This window comes from Cynoglossus semilaevis, chromosome 3, assembly GCF_000523025.1.
Source record: "Cynoglossus semilaevis isolate Cse_v1.0 chromosome 3, Cse_v1.0, whole genome shotgun sequence".
In the NCBI taxonomy this organism is placed as follows: domain Eukaryota; kingdom Metazoa; phylum Chordata; class Actinopteri; order Pleuronectiformes; family Cynoglossidae; genus Cynoglossus; species Cynoglossus semilaevis.
Window position 1 is genome coordinate 9,238,604 of NC_024309.1, and position 14,961 is coordinate 9,253,564.

Sequence of the window (14,961 nt, forward strand, 5' to 3'; positions counted from 1 at the left end):
CTCTCCATCGGTTTTCATGTCTGAGGAACTGTTGCTCATCGCCTGTTTGGAGCTAACAGTGATATGAGGACCCTGCCCAAAAGCCAACCTTGTGAAGTGTACTGCGTCTCTGGGCATGGATGCACTGCTGCACAGGTAGGACTGACTGACACAACTCACAACTGTTTTCTCACTCCTGCAAAATCAGTTGATTTTTACGTTTACTTCTTTTATAGTAATGATTTCACAGGTGCTTAAGTATAGATATATGCAAATAAGAAGTGCAGGCGTATCATTGGTGACCAGACCGAGGAACTGTAGTGATCTTGGAACGATTCTCATTCTTACGTTACACTGGTAAAATGTTACAAAGTTACAAAGGTAAAAATGATTTAAACCTTAATGTACAGTAGTGCAAATTTTAAGCATTGAAGTAATAAACTGTAAAAAAAAAGTTCCTCAAACATTCTATATACAAAATGCTGGAAAAAAAATTGGGACATTTTTTAAAAATATATTTGAATCATATTTGTGGTCAATTCTGAAATGTTATTTATTATTATTTTAAAATTAAAAGATATGACAAACTACAGGCTTATACAAAAGTTCAATGTAATCCACACTGAAATGAATTTCTATGTTGAAAGATATTTGAGCTACTGTATATCATATAGTCTTCTACAAATGGGGGGCGCTGCAGGAGAAGTACCAAAGCCACTGCTGTTAGGTAAATGTTTTCTGAGATTTAATCATTTTGACCATCACACAAATGCAAGAATGTGACATTTGAAGGAATGTTTTTCAGCACCGTAAGTCACTAAAATATTTTAGACATAATTTCCTTCTACAATCTACTGACATATATATTTAATTATTAAGATAATTGTCTTCAATCTGTTCATATCTACCACTAACTCCTAACTGTACAGTCCTGCTGTGCATTCGTTACTCACACACACCCACAAGAAAAATAAATCTTTTTGTGAGGGAAGTCTAATGAAGCTAATCGCTGCTCCGTGTCGATGGTAAAATCAGTCTTTGAGAATTTTGGTAGCTGTTTCTCATGACTGTCTGTGCCACTTGATTGAGTGCTGACACCGCAGAGCCAGGCCGTGGGAAAGCAGACCCCTCCAGCCACGCTTTGTCTGCTCCCCCGGGGAATCCTGCCAACCCCTTTACTGTTCTACCAGATCCTTTCAGCTCAAAGATATTCGCCGTCACTCTCAGTAAATCACTGTCTGCTCTCACTCACGATTTATGGCGCATTGATTTTGGCACACAGGCTGCAATCACTTTATTGCCCTCCTGTGGTCACGTGGACATAAAACCCAAACACTGAAAAGCAACGTGTAAAAGCTGGTACAATATCCGACTCATGTTCTTCTTCTTCTTCTTCTAAGGAGGGAGACGGGGAGTTAAAGGAGCCCACCCAGTCTACAAGCCCCCCCAAAGAGGCCGCGGATGGAGCACAGCAAAGGGTTGAGGGGAGGCGAGCTCCACCCTGTGGCTCCTGGAGGAGGTGGTTGTCAGGTCTCTTGCCCTTCCTTCCCTTCACCACTGCCATTGCACTGACCCTTCACTATTTAACATGTAAGTATGGGAATACCTTAGGAGGAGAGGAGAGAAAAGAGGAGAGGTCAGATAGAAAAACAGAGAGTATAGAGAAGAGGAAATGAGAGAGAAACAAATATAGATAGAAATCAAATCACAATTAAACCAAAAATGGTCATAAAATTAATAAAATAAAATCTAAAATCTCTTTTTCTTTTTTCCTCCTCATCCTCAGCTCCGCCCTCCTCAGTGTTCTTCCTGGGGGGCAGCGTGGAGTTCCCAAACCTGAGCTTCTCCTCAGACCTGACTGACTCCACCTCCCCACAGTTCCGCCTGCAGGCTCAGGCTTTGAAGCATTATGTAAGTGGAGCCCAGGCCTCAGTAGTCTCCTCGCAGTGACCTGCATGACCTTCGCACTCTGATCTGGAGCTGATCTGGCTGCTCCAGTCTTATTAAAACAGCACTTTAACGGCCACTTCCCTCCCAGTCTCCTCTGTTTCCTTATTTGTTCTTAATTTCTCTTTGTTGTCCTCTCTTCTCATCTTCATGCTCCATTTTTGTCCTTTTTCCTGTTTTTTTTTCCACCACACCACTTTCCTGTCCTCTGTTCTTCCCTCTGTCGGTGTTAAATGTAAAGCTGAAACAGGAGCCGAGCACAGTGTTTGTGCAAGTTCCCAAGGACCCCAGGGACAGGACTCTTTCAGGGCTGAAGACAAGCCCGGCGTTTGTGAGTCCGGCTAGATTCAGGCAGCAAGAGTGAGAGGAAGAGCAGGTCTTCAATAAAAACATTGTCTGCTTGTCTTACACACAATCCACTACTCTGTGTGACACTGTGTGTGTGTGCAGTGTAGGGAGCGGGGGACCTCAGTTTGACACCACAGAGATAGGGCAGTTGGGACGACAGGGGGCTGGACATACATTCCCACTCAGCTGATTGGAAATGATTATTTAATCAGTGGGAACTCAGAGACAAGCTGTCCATGTGTCCATGAACTGTCCTTATGTTACACCTTGATGGTGAATCAATGAGTCTGTGCTGTGATATCTGGTCATGAAGAGCAGGTGCCTTCAGGACCAGGACCGCGTGTGTGTGACCCAGGGTCGTAGCTGTGCACAGGCAGCAGGTAGACACACAAAGGAGCTCTGTGCGGCCCAACATTAACATACACACACACACACACAAAAGAACGAGCCTTCTGTTGAATGTTCAAACGAGTGTGTTCATGGCTCCATTACAGAGGAACAGTGACCTCATTTGCACCGCTGTGATGTCACCCTTTGCGTCTACAGTACACGGTCTGTCTTTTCTTTTTTCTTTTTTTTCCTACAGTTTTCAGATCTCTACGAATCCTCTCCTTGGAGCTCGTACTACCTGCACTCAGGGATTACTGCCTTCAGGTATGAAAAAACAAAACAAAAACAGAAGCACGTGACAGTGTCACATATGTGTCAATCTTTACTTAAGGAAAAATAGAAATATATTTTATATAAGTCTGTGTGTGACAGTGAAGGAGCAGAGGGTCTCAATGTCTTCTACTGGAGTAAATTCTCTGCCCCGGACCATGTCGCCACAGCCATCAGGGCGTCCGACCCCGAGAGGCTGCAGCGGAGGCTTCCAGGCACCAACAAAGTACAGAGGGACAGTCGCAATGAGCATCGCTACTACATGGAGCAGGATGAAGACATGCTCCACCTACTGGGTAGATGCTCACACTTTGTGTTTTTTGTCAAGCCACTCAATGCATTCTGACTATCTTTTTCTTTTTTTCATATAAACATTACTGCCACCTACTGAACTGGATTGTGTTCATCATTATGCTTAATTTTAATTTTTTTTGTTGTTGTTTGTCTGAAGGTTTGGACCCCGATGGCTTTGATGATGAAAAATTTGGAAAGAATAAGAATCCAAATAGCATCCAAAATGGGAAGTGGCAGCTTGGTTTCCAAGGTGAGAGAATCATGTTTGAGTCCTGAGTCTTTTCAGTGCTAGTAGTTAATTATTTAAGATAATGTTTACTGTATAGTGTCAGGTTGTCCAGTCAACTTTGACACAATAATCAAACCTACACCGTGTGACAAAGTGATACATGTCATGTCACCTTTATTTTTATTACACTAATAAAATGATGACTCCATATTTCCACCTCTTGTTTCACAGCAATGTCCTTTGACCTTTACGCCAAATACGGCAACAACCGCACTCTGAGCCTGGTGAGTCCTAAGAAGCCGTATTACCAGTGGCGACTGCGGGTGCCGTCAGGTCACGTAGTTCGACTGGTTATCCTCACCCTGCATGGTGCCACGCCAGGAAGCTGCACTGCCCACAAGCTCTCCGCCTACGACTTCCTGCTTCCCCTACAGAACAAAATCATTGCCAGGTAAAAGACATTATGTTCACTTCTAGTAATGAGCGGTTACCGTCAAAACCCGTGCAATATCCTCAGATTGTAAAGCTGTTCATGACCTTCCTCTGTAGGTCACAGGTAGCCAGAGATGTGTCAGAGCGGGAGATTTATTACATTTACAGTGACCCTTGTAAGATTTCACACCCAACTTCTTTTTCAGGACCTTTTTTTTGCCAGAACAGTTGGTAAACTTTGTGAACATGCATGAAAAATCTTTAATTTGGTGACTTAGATCTACATTATCAGACAAAAACATTTAGAAAAGGCTTTTATTGATTATGATAAACAGCTTTATTGCATTTGTATTTTTTTTAATGTATTCTTTCTTTAGCATTTGGGATTTGACAGTGAGTCTGCAGTATGAAGGTTATTTGGAGTCTGTATCTGTGCTCTAGGTGGTGCGGGCTGCCTGTCTCGTCTAGTTCCTCCCCCGTCATGAAGCTGACGTCCTCAGGAAACGTCATGTTGGTCACCTTCTCCTTCAGCAGACAGAGAGACGGGGCCATTTTCAAAGCATACTTCCAGGCCATCCCAAAAGCAAGTAAGAGTGTTTCAGTATACAAGATGACATTTTTAATTGATAAAAAAAAAAAAATATATATATATAATGTATTTATTTAATCTTTAGATTTTCCCACTCCTCAACTACATCTTTATCAATGTGACTGTCTCCCCCTGCAGGTTGTGGAGGATCCATTTCTTCTTGGAACGGCTCCATTTCCTCACCCTACTATCCGGCCTATTACCCTCCCAATATAGACTGTTTGTGGACACTGAGGGTGAGTCATGTGACTGTGTATACGTACGTCCATGTGTCAGAATCGGAGAAAGAATAAGTTGTAGTGAAGTGGTAACAGAGAACAGAAGTGAATCACCCTTCTGTTTTTTGGTCTGCCCACATTCCATTTCTACCATCCTCTTCCCTTTTCTTGATCAGGCGCCGTTGCCCGGATACTTGATCTCCGTGACAATTGTAGTGATGGATATTCTGGACTCAATGTCGTCAGACGGCTGTGAGAAAGACTGGCTGGACATAGGAGGAGTCAAGTGAGTCAGGGAACTGAAATGTGTTGCAACATAGCTGCGTGTGACCAAAACGACAGGACGAGGTGTTCGTCCACAGCTACTGTATGTGTAGAATCTGAAATTCACTACTATGTCAGGCAAGAAAAAAACAACCTCCAATAATGGCCTGAAATTTCAAACCAAAACAAAGTAAATAGAGATGTAAAACTCTAGAAAAGGATAAAAGTAAGAAAAATCGCTTAAAAAATATAATATTTTTTTGTCTTTGCCCTGCTCCATTTTTAGACTGTGTAATCCAATATCAGACAGCAGCAAAAAGCGAGTTTTCTCCTCTCCTCTGTCCCTTCACTTCCACTCTGATGAATCCCTCACTCACAAGGGCTTTCTCCTGCTCTACAGAGCCTTTTCCCCAGAGAGCAGTGAGTTCATCTTTCACTTTTTGTTTTTTTTTACAAACTCATCTGAAACAAATGATGTCTAAAGTTGCTCTTTGTCCGTCTCCAGCTTGTCCTCGCCAGTTTCGCTGTGGAGACGGACGCTGCATCCCTCTGAGGAAGGTGTGTGATGGAGTCAAAGACTGCTCTGATGGACGGGATGAGGCCAAATGCTGTGAGTGTAGTTTCGTCAGAGATGCTCACCTTTTCAAAATAAAATAACTTTTTTCGGATGCATTATAAATCATGTCAGAAAGTCATTTGTTGTCATAGATGTCGTGTTGATTTTTGTGTGTTTTGGTTTCAAATTGTGATTCAAACTCACAGCCCACTGCAGACCTGGGGAGGTGTTGTGTGCTAACGGTGTGTGTAGACCTCAGGGCAGTCAGTGTGTGTGTGCAGAGAGCAGTGAGGAGGGGGCCTGTGGTGAGCAGACGTCTCTGATTTGCACACTATAACTGTCCATCCATGTCAGGTTTCACTGTTGACAGTGTTCTGTCCCCCTGTAGGTAAATGTTACCACATGTGTCCCAACAAGGTGTGTTTGTCCAAGTCGTCAGTGTGTGACGGTGTGACTGACTGTAAAGACCGCAGTGATGAGCTCAACTGTTCCAGATCATGTGAGTGAGGAAGGTGACGGCTGTTAGTGCTTTCTCTGAATTAGTCATAGTCACGAGTCCTCGCAGTCCGGGTCCAAGCTAACTTTTCCTTCAACTGGGTTTCAACACTATTCTTAATTTCAAAGTGTTTTTATTCATATGCGATAAAACAATGTTTTTCTACTTCTGAATGTCTTCAGATGTTAAAGGCTGCTCCTCGTCGTCCTACAAATGTGCCAATGGAAGGTGTGTCACTAAAGTCAACCCAGAGTGTGACGGACTCAGAGACTGCTTCGATGGCTCTGATGAGATGCGCTGTGGTGAGTTTTTAGTCACGTGATCATGGTCTGACTTTCTATTTGTTTGATTTTCTCTCTCTCTCTCTCTCTCTCTGTGGTGTAATTCCCTCACAGGCTGTGGCACTAGGCCCAGGAAGCGTACAAAGATAGTAGGAGGCTCTGATGCTGCAGCGGGGTCGTGGCCTTGGCAGGTCAGCCTCCAGATGGAACGTTACGGCCATGTTTGTGGAGGAACGCTGGTTGGCAGCCGCTGGCTTATTTCTGCCGCTCACTGTTTCCAGGACTCAGAGGCCATTAAGTAAAAGAAAAAAATAATTCTGAAATTACTTTTAATTCTATACATAAATCGTGTGTCTTGAGTCAAAGTACTGTACCTCTGTAGATACTCAGATGCTCGTGCGTGGAAGGCCTACATGGGAATGCGGGTGATGACTGCCACCAACAACGGAGCAGCCGCCAGAAATATCCGGCGCATCCTCATCCACCCTCAGTACGACCAGTTCACCTCCGACTACGACATCGCCCTGCTGGAGCTCAGCAGCGCCATCTTCTTCAATGACCTGGTGCAGCCCGTGTGTGTGCCCGCTGCCTCCCACAGCTTCACCACAGGGACCAGCTGCTACGTCACGGGCTGGGGAGTGGTCATGGAGGACGGTGAGACTTGTCTGCTGCACCAGATCAAATCTAATCAACCGACCGTCATACCAACAGATCGTTTGTGTCTGTGGTGCCTGCAGGTGAACTGGCCTCTCGTTTACAAGAGGCTTCAGTGAAGATCATCAGCAGAAACACCTGCAACAAGTTCTACGACAACGCTGTGACTCCCAGGATGATGTGCGCTGGGAACCTGCAGGGAGGAGTGGACGCCTGCCAGGTGAGTGTGGGCTGCACCGGTGCCCTGCTACATTTGTCAGTTACTCTTATTCATTCACAATGAGTAAAAATACAGTTTTAAACCACAAACCTGGAGACTTTGGTGAAAACTTACAGTAGATCTTAGCAGTAGATCTCAATTTCTTTGGGAGTTTTTCCCCAACAAAAAATGCAATTTTACTTTGATACTGAAGTAAACATGAACAAAACTTATTTATACCACTTTCTTACTTTTACCATTTATGTAAACCACTCATTTGGACTCCATTGCAACTCAAAACAACTTGACAGCTAACCACCCAGAACGAGTCTCATTAATATGGAGTTGAAATTACCATCTCTTTAATGAACTCCATATTATTTTTTATGCAATAATGAACATTCTTAAAAAAAGCAAATTCCAGTGCACATTTTCATTGCTTTGTAAACTACAAATAAATTCACACTAAAGTTCAGAGAGAAAATCAGTGATTTCCACAATAAAGTTCAGAGAGAAAATCAGTGATTTAATGTCTTAGCTGAGGTAACACTGACTAGAACACTATGCTTCTGAGTGCAGGGCGACTCGGGCGGTCCTCTGGTCTGTCTGGAGCGAGGCAGGAGGTGGTTCCTGGCTGGGATCGTGAGCTGGGGCGAGGGATGTGCCCGACAGAACCGCCCTGGTGTTTACACACAGGTGGTAAAGTTCAGTGACTGGATCCATCAACAGACTAAAGGACAGGTGTGATCGAACACAGCAGTTGACACGATGTGAACACAGGAGACAGAGAGGGGACAGAGGGTGATGTCGTCGTGCTGTTGTCATGGTTAGTGTGACATCACAGGTAAACACTATTTCAGAGAGTTTCTACTGCACGGGTGCCAGAGGTGGAGGTCATTATTGCTGCCATACAAATAAGCTTCTGTAAAATCTCTTCCTGAACACGAGTGTATGTTTTTCAACCACTGACATGGACAAAAACTTCCATCTTCAACCCATCTGTTAGAATTCTTCTCTTAGATACATTAATCATTTCACAATTTCTCACTGTGCCGTGGGTTTTCTGTTCACAAATGATGTGGGCCAGCATTTACTGACCACTTCCTGTTTTCTCTACAGTTAAATACACTATTTCCTTTTCCCCTTTTCCCATTATAAATTGTAAATTATTATAAAAACAATAATGTCAAAATAGTGAACAAAATTCACACATTTTTTTGACATCTCCATGACTGTGAAGAGAGTGTCTTTTCATACAGTTTCCTTGTTCTCCCAACAGTCCAATAACATGTAGGATTAGATTTGTTTTAACACTAACACTTTACTCTTGATATGAGACTCAGTCTGATTGGTCGTCTGTCTCTACATGTGGCCATGTGATGAACTTCTACGCCTAAGAGTAACTTGGACAGCTCATCGTGCTTGTGTGCGTGAGTGAAACCACGTCAGGTCCAACGTTGATCACACCCCGGTTTGTTACCATTTAAGGTCATTCCCCAGATCAGTCATGTTACTGAACGTCAGATATGTGAACAAGTGTTTTTACCCACAGCTCCATTTGTCTAAGTACTGTATTTGACACTTGTGTGGACTTGTGTGGACAAGTCTGAGTACTGCTTTGGTACTGTATATGTATGTGTGTATTTGTATATCATGTTTTTTTTTTTGAATAATAGCCTTATGTTGAAAAATATATATATTCTGTAGAGGAGTGATGCAGAGGAAAAGGTGAAAATATATTGTTTTATTTCAGATTTAAGCTGATGATTTTTTTGTGTGTGTTTATCTTCACACTGTAGCTCTTCATCTTTTCACCTCTTCCTCTCTTCAGCTCTGTCCTGCAGCTCAGTGGTTTTACAGCTATGATGCAGGTGACGACGCTGCTGCTGCTGCTTCTGTGAATGGAAGTCATTAGATGTTTAGGAGGAAACACTTTATGAAAACACTTAAATTTACCTGCCACTTCATCAGGTACCCTTTGTCTCTTCATTCAGCAATTTCAACAAAATGGCATTTGTCAGATTCACTTCTTTGACATTACACAATGTTTGAGACCCACTAAGTACAGGATGCTTGTAGGGGAATGGATACTCAGTCCAGACCCTGGACCTGGACCAACATTCTGACGCTCAGTTTACACTTCAACAGGTCGTCTAGGTCAGACCTGCTGCCGTGTGATTGGATGATTAAATATTTGCCTCAGTTAGCCGTTGATGTACCTGATAAAGTGGCCTGACCTTTTCCCTCATGCAACACACACCACCACCATGTGGACAGAATGTAGCATTGCGCCTGTGACAGGAAGGATGCACCTTGCTTCCAAACATGTGATAATTGAAATCTTAGGTATGAGTAAAATGCAACCTGTCTGGAGCAGCAGCTCGACATGCATTTGTAAACAAACTATTTTTAATCTAATCATTTAATTATTGCCAAGTCAACTAAAACCATGTTTTTTTCCTGTAGAGATCAACACAGAAGATCAACTGCTTTCATCCCATCTTCTCATTGGTCGTGAACACTCTTTGAAATCTTCTGCTGTTCTTCCAGTCTGACAGCTCCATCTCTCCTCATCCTTTGTCTTGTGTGACATCCATGATCATCTCATCCTCACCTCTCTAACTTTATCTCCCAGCAGCTGCTCTACAGTAAATCTTTTCTCACCCCCCAGATAATCACTCCGAATGACAAATGATTCCAGATAATTGCCCCATACTAACCTGTCTGTCTGTTACCTGCCATGTTTCTGTTTTCTCTGGCTGCCGGAGAAACGCCGCTCTTTTATTGTTCTTGGAGGAAAGCCTGCCAGATTTGTGGCTCTGCCAATCGTGAAGAACGTGACGGGCAGGTTATTGTTGATGAGAAAAACACTCGTTCACCCTGAATGCCTACGTGCGGATCATCCCATCTACCAGTCCAGAGCACAGGCGAACATTAACGTGTTGCACCATCATCGTCTGACAGATGCTGCGCCTCTCATCCTGCACGGAGGAGCGGTCTGAAACTCACAGAATACTCTTTTGAGGATTGACTCCTTCTTTAAAAAGTATTAGAAATATATTTTTATCTAGGTTGTTGAGTATTTTCTAAACAGCTCAGTGCAGAAGTGAAGTGGACTGCTGCTGCTGCTGTTACGCGTACAGGGTGTGTCAGTGGACGTCAGGGAAATCCGCTATCCGGTGGCTGCACTGTGGGAACTGTATAAATGTGAGACACGCTGCCACTGAACGGTGGGAAAAGGTTGCACTGGTGTTCTGTGGCGTGTTTTCCCTGACAGTACAGACAGACAGCAGCAGCAGCAGCAAACCTCGGGACACCGACCGTCTCCACTCACTGACCGCCGGCGCTGAGCGCAGCCGCCGGGCGAGCTGCGTAAACCCCCCCCCCCCCCCCCCCCCCGGGAGAAAACATCAGGAATTAAACCGTGTTTTCCCTTATTTTCCCCTTCTTTTCTTTAACTTTTTGTAGACCAGCTTTTTAAATCGGAATCACCAGACATGATGAAGCGCGTCCTCGTGTACCTGCTGTGTGGATTGTACGGAGTTCTAGCCAAAGGTGAGTGACCCAGAGCGCACAACACACCTGTTGTACAGATGCAATAAATTCAAAATGTTTAAGGCTTTTCATGGGCATTGGGATTAATGTAATTTAGTTCCACTCATAAGTCAAAGCAAATCTGCATGTGCGCGATGCAACAAGTAGAAAAAATAACTTTACGCACGACATGTTTGGCTGCTGCGACGCGCCATTGTGCTAATTTTATAAATATAAAATACGGTCATTTGCATTAAAATCTACGCCAAACAATCAAGCTCTGCTGTGGGACCACTCATTACTGTGGTGTTGTGACTGTGTGCTGCTCTCTGATAAGTCATCTTTGTCTCCGTGCGCCTGACTCCCGCCTTGTTAACCTGCTGGCTCTCCGTGCACCGGGAGATAAGCGCTATCCTGCTGGACACTTGCTTGGACAATTGCGGCTCCGCTCCTCGTGCCTTTGGCCCCGGGTTGAACGGGACAAGAGCAGGGCGTTGTTTCCTGACTCTGATGGCTCGGTCTAATGGACGTTCTGATAGAGATGAGGCAGAAGTCATGACCTTCTGGGTTTTTTTTCTCACTCTGATATTTGTAGAGGTTGAAATCCTTTGTTTGAACCGTGGATCTTTGACGTGACGTGTGGTTAAACAGAAGCTTTTAGAAGTTGTGGAAGGGATGTATAAAAGTGTGCACTTAGAGGCACTCACTTTCATCTGAATAATTCTTTAATATAGTAGTTATATCCACGAACAAACATGAAGAAGATGAAGTTTCTATTTCAACATTTCCTTTGTTAATTAAGCTTAATTTGGCACCAAATGTCTTTCCTGATGCACCTGAGGGAAATGAACGCTGCTCTGTGGTTTGGTGTTTGGTGCAGGCACACAGTGGCAGCTGAACCTGAACCAGGGTGCAGGAGTCGAAGTCCAACTCCTTCTGATCAATGTTCGCTTCAACTAAGTTACTTTGTGGAATTTCAGGGCGAAAAACTGTGCAGAAAATGTCCCCAAACTGATTATAACCATATCACTTTTAGTTGTAATAACATTTAATGTCAGAGTTTGTTAATGCCACTAAAACCATTATATATTTGTTTTGGGGCTTAATGAACTATATCTGATCTTGACTTTGCTCTGTGAAAGATCAATTATTTTATATTCTAAATTTAATCTGCGGTAATTTTATGAAACTACACTGAACTGGTTGCTCTGTGAAACAATTATTTTATATTCTAAATTTAATCCGTGGTAATTTTATGAAACTACACTGAACTGTCATTTTTTTTAAAAAACAAAACATTTTGATTCATTTTTAGAGCAGCTGTTTCTTTACAAAACATTTTTATTCATTTTTAGAGCAGCTGTTTCTTTATAGAGGCCGCATTACCTGTACATGAGGGTGATGTAGACCAAAAAAGAAACTGTATTGTGTATATACTATTAAGTAAAGGTTCTGGTGAAGGATATAGAAGGAGAACGTCATGTGACATCAGCTCCAGATGAAATTCACACAGTTCTGTCACAGTTTGTTGAGAAAAGCCCTGCAGGATCTTTGACTTCCTCTCGGTCTTCACCGCTTCCTGCTGTTTATGTGTGTGTGCGTGGGCGAATGCCTTTTCTGCCTACACACACACACACATACACAAACACACCATCAAATCCAAGGAAGTGGTATAGGAAGTGCTAGTAGTGTGAGTAATACTAGGTCTGCTCAATGGGGCATCCACTGGGAACAATGCTGCTGATTGTGAATGGTTCTAATGGACTTTAGTGACAGAGTGACTAACTGCTGCACAGGTGATTTGACTCCACACAGAGCAGCGGTGTCGAGGAGAACGCTGCTCCTGCTCCCTGAGGAGCGGTCAGAGTGAAAGCTGGACTTCCTTGACTGACATGTCCACTGTTGAGGAAGGAAGGGCGGACAGACGGCCATCTTATTCTCTCATTAATAAACCTGGCCCACGGAATGGAGAAATGCCGGGCGTTTGATAAACAAGAGCGACGGTGCTTACGCATTTCCACACTAGCTGTCAAGTGGAGAGGAGATGCACTGAGGGTCACAGATACCGTGTCCTGCACGGAGGACGTGCCGCCGAGCTGGAACCCTGATGCAGAAGGCCAGCGCGTCCATCAGTCAAGGGTTCGGTTCAGTCCGTTTTGCGGTGGACACAGTTTACAGGACCTGTCCAAAGTATTTATTGACGGGAAAGTGTTTTGTCGTCCAGGATTTCCTCAAACTGTGGTCTCATGTGGAGCTGGTGAAATCAGGAGGATTTGGATTATAAATAGAACCAAACCTTGTACACTAAGTGTAGGCCCCAACTACAACATGTTTATACCCATGTGACCCGTGTACAGGCAAGACTGCATGGATCTATAGAGAGAAAATCAATAGAATTTAAACTTTAAATTCCATTCAAATTTTCATGGGAATGTTGCTAAGACTGGATCATTTTATGGAATCACTAGAAGTGTATGTTGTTGTTTTCATCTGCAGGCCTTCAGAAGGGATGTTCTGTGGAGGAACCTTTAACCCATTGTGAACATGCTCACTAGATGGCAGTAATGCAACAAAAAGCAGAAAAGAATCCCAGAATGATCCCCTGTTTGTTTCATGAAATGAATTTGTAATGACATTTCTCCATCTTCTACCTCAATCCCTTTAATGCAATGCAGATTAGATTAAACTAAACTTTAAATGACACTTCAAGGAACTTCTCCAGGGGCTGGGGAAGTCAGGTTCACCTTTTCTAAACCTGAATGGTCAAATATTGCCTTCTCTAGAAGGTAAAGAGATCGCTTGGTCAGATAAACTTGGTTCCCAGACCCCATGTGGCCCAGAGGGGATTAGTATTATTATGATTTACAACAGATATCTATGAGTTCTAGCCCGACATTGACCTCTGACCTCACTGGAGAAATACACAGTTATTTTAATTGTCATTACTAAATATTATATAATTGTTTGTTTGTTTTTGTCTCTAAAGAATGTTTTTCTCTGTTTCTGCAGTAAAAGCTCAAAAGGGAAACTACAGCGTCCCAGTCCTGGATGTGATAAGTCGACAGCTGATCGTAGACGCCAATCAAACTCTGCTGCTCAGCTGCAGGTCAGATTTACATCACATCAAGTCAACATTTATGCTAAATTTATATATGATTCATCAGAGCAATCACAGAACATGGTTGTTACAGAATTTTTTTATTTTATAATAAGCACTTTAGATTTTTATAAACAAAACACAGAAAGAAAAAATAAATAGAAAACCAAAACAAAGATCTCAAAGGTTTTTTTTAGGTTTCACTCTTCACTTCAACAACATAGAAATATCATCATAAAACAGAATGGCGATCCAGTGCTACTGAGTGGATTTGGTCACTCTTGAACTTTTTATTGAATATAAAAGTAGAATATGATTCATCGCACATGAATTTTTCCATAGGCTTGTTGTTCAGTTGTTGAACTCGTTCTCTCTCCTTGCTTCTGGTCAGGGGCCGCTGGGATCTGATGTGGACGTACCCATCAGGCGTGGTGAAAGATCAGGTGCGCGTGGAGGAGTCTCGCTGTGGAAGGACGAGCCATCACTACTGCAGCCGTCTGGTGGTCAGCCAGAGCCGAGCCCAGAACACGGGCCTGTTCCACTGCAGATACAGGCACCGGCCTCAGAAACAGTCGTCTGTTTATGTGTATGTCACAGGTAAGACACCACTGCATTATTGTCCTTTTCTGTTTGTCTCGCTCTTTTACTCACCCCATCATCCTCCCTGTTTACACCCCTCCTGACCCCCGACCCAAACAGGATGTAGTGGGTGCTAAATTCAGACCGATGCCAGAGACAAATCCGCGTCTCAATGCTGTTTGTCCCAACAACTTCTTTTCTCAGCCCTGGCCTCCCCCCTCCTCCCGTCTATATTTAAACCCTTTCTTACTTTCATTTACGTGCTACCTCCAGGCCAGGAATAGCCCAGCTGCTGAAAGACTCAGGCCCGGGCAGAGTTTCCCAGGGCATCAGTCTTATCTGCTCTGTTCAGCCCTGCTTGAAGCATCCTGTGCCTGGGGGAGGAGGGGAAGGGCTCAAGGGGTGTGTGCTGGGAGGGAATGTTTCGGTGTCTCTACAAGGTGGCGACGGGGAGGTACGTGGAAGTGTGTATATTTGTGTGACTGTGTGAGAGAGGAGCTGGGCATAGGGTGATGAAGACTGATGCTGAGGAGCAGAGGAGGCACCATGTCTGCTCCCCTCTGCTCCTCCCTGTCCTGCGGGTGAAGAGGAAGGGGGGGGGGGGG

General features: G+C 43.7%; 2 protein-coding genes across 3 annotated transcripts in view; both read left to right on the forward strand.

Moving 5' to 3' along the window:
• Positions 1-10,127, forward strand: part of LOC103377148 (uncharacterized) — a 17,828-nt gene extending 7,701 nt beyond the window's left edge. The window contains 19 exon segments of the mRNA XM_008307808.3: positions 23-135; positions 1,380-1,569; positions 1,766-1,890; positions 2,861-2,928; positions 3,037-3,230; positions 3,386-3,478; positions 3,689-3,908; positions 4,331-4,476; positions 4,617-4,714; positions 4,873-4,982; positions 5,247-5,380; positions 5,466-5,570; positions 5,723-5,821; positions 5,905-6,015; positions 6,195-6,314; positions 6,408-6,591; positions 6,676-6,947; positions 7,031-7,167; positions 7,726-10,127. Of these exon segments, the coding sequence (XP_008306030.3) occupies positions 23-135; positions 1,380-1,569; positions 1,766-1,890; positions 2,861-2,928; positions 3,037-3,230; positions 3,386-3,478; positions 3,689-3,908; positions 4,331-4,476; positions 4,617-4,714; positions 4,873-4,982; positions 5,247-5,380; positions 5,466-5,570; positions 5,723-5,821; positions 5,905-6,015; positions 6,195-6,314; positions 6,408-6,591; positions 6,676-6,947; positions 7,031-7,167; positions 7,726-7,893 (2,687 nt within the window). The 3' untranslated portion in view covers positions 7,894-10,127.
• Positions 10,128-10,365: 238 nt separating this feature from the next.
• Positions 10,366-14,961, forward strand: part of flt1 (fms related receptor tyrosine kinase 1) — a 26,994-nt gene continuing 22,398 nt past the window's right edge. Inside the window, exons 1-3 of one of the 2 annotated variants that reach the window (XM_025054655.1) lie at positions 10,366-10,701; positions 13,690-13,786; positions 14,169-14,374. In XM_025054655.1, coding sequence (XP_024910423.1) covers positions 10,644-10,701; positions 13,690-13,786; positions 14,169-14,374 — 361 coding nt within the window. In that variant the 5' untranslated portion in view covers positions 10,366-10,643. The remainder of the gene's footprint in view (positions 10,702-13,689; positions 13,787-14,168; positions 14,375-14,961) is intronic. The other variant, XM_008307803.3, reaches the window with a different exon arrangement.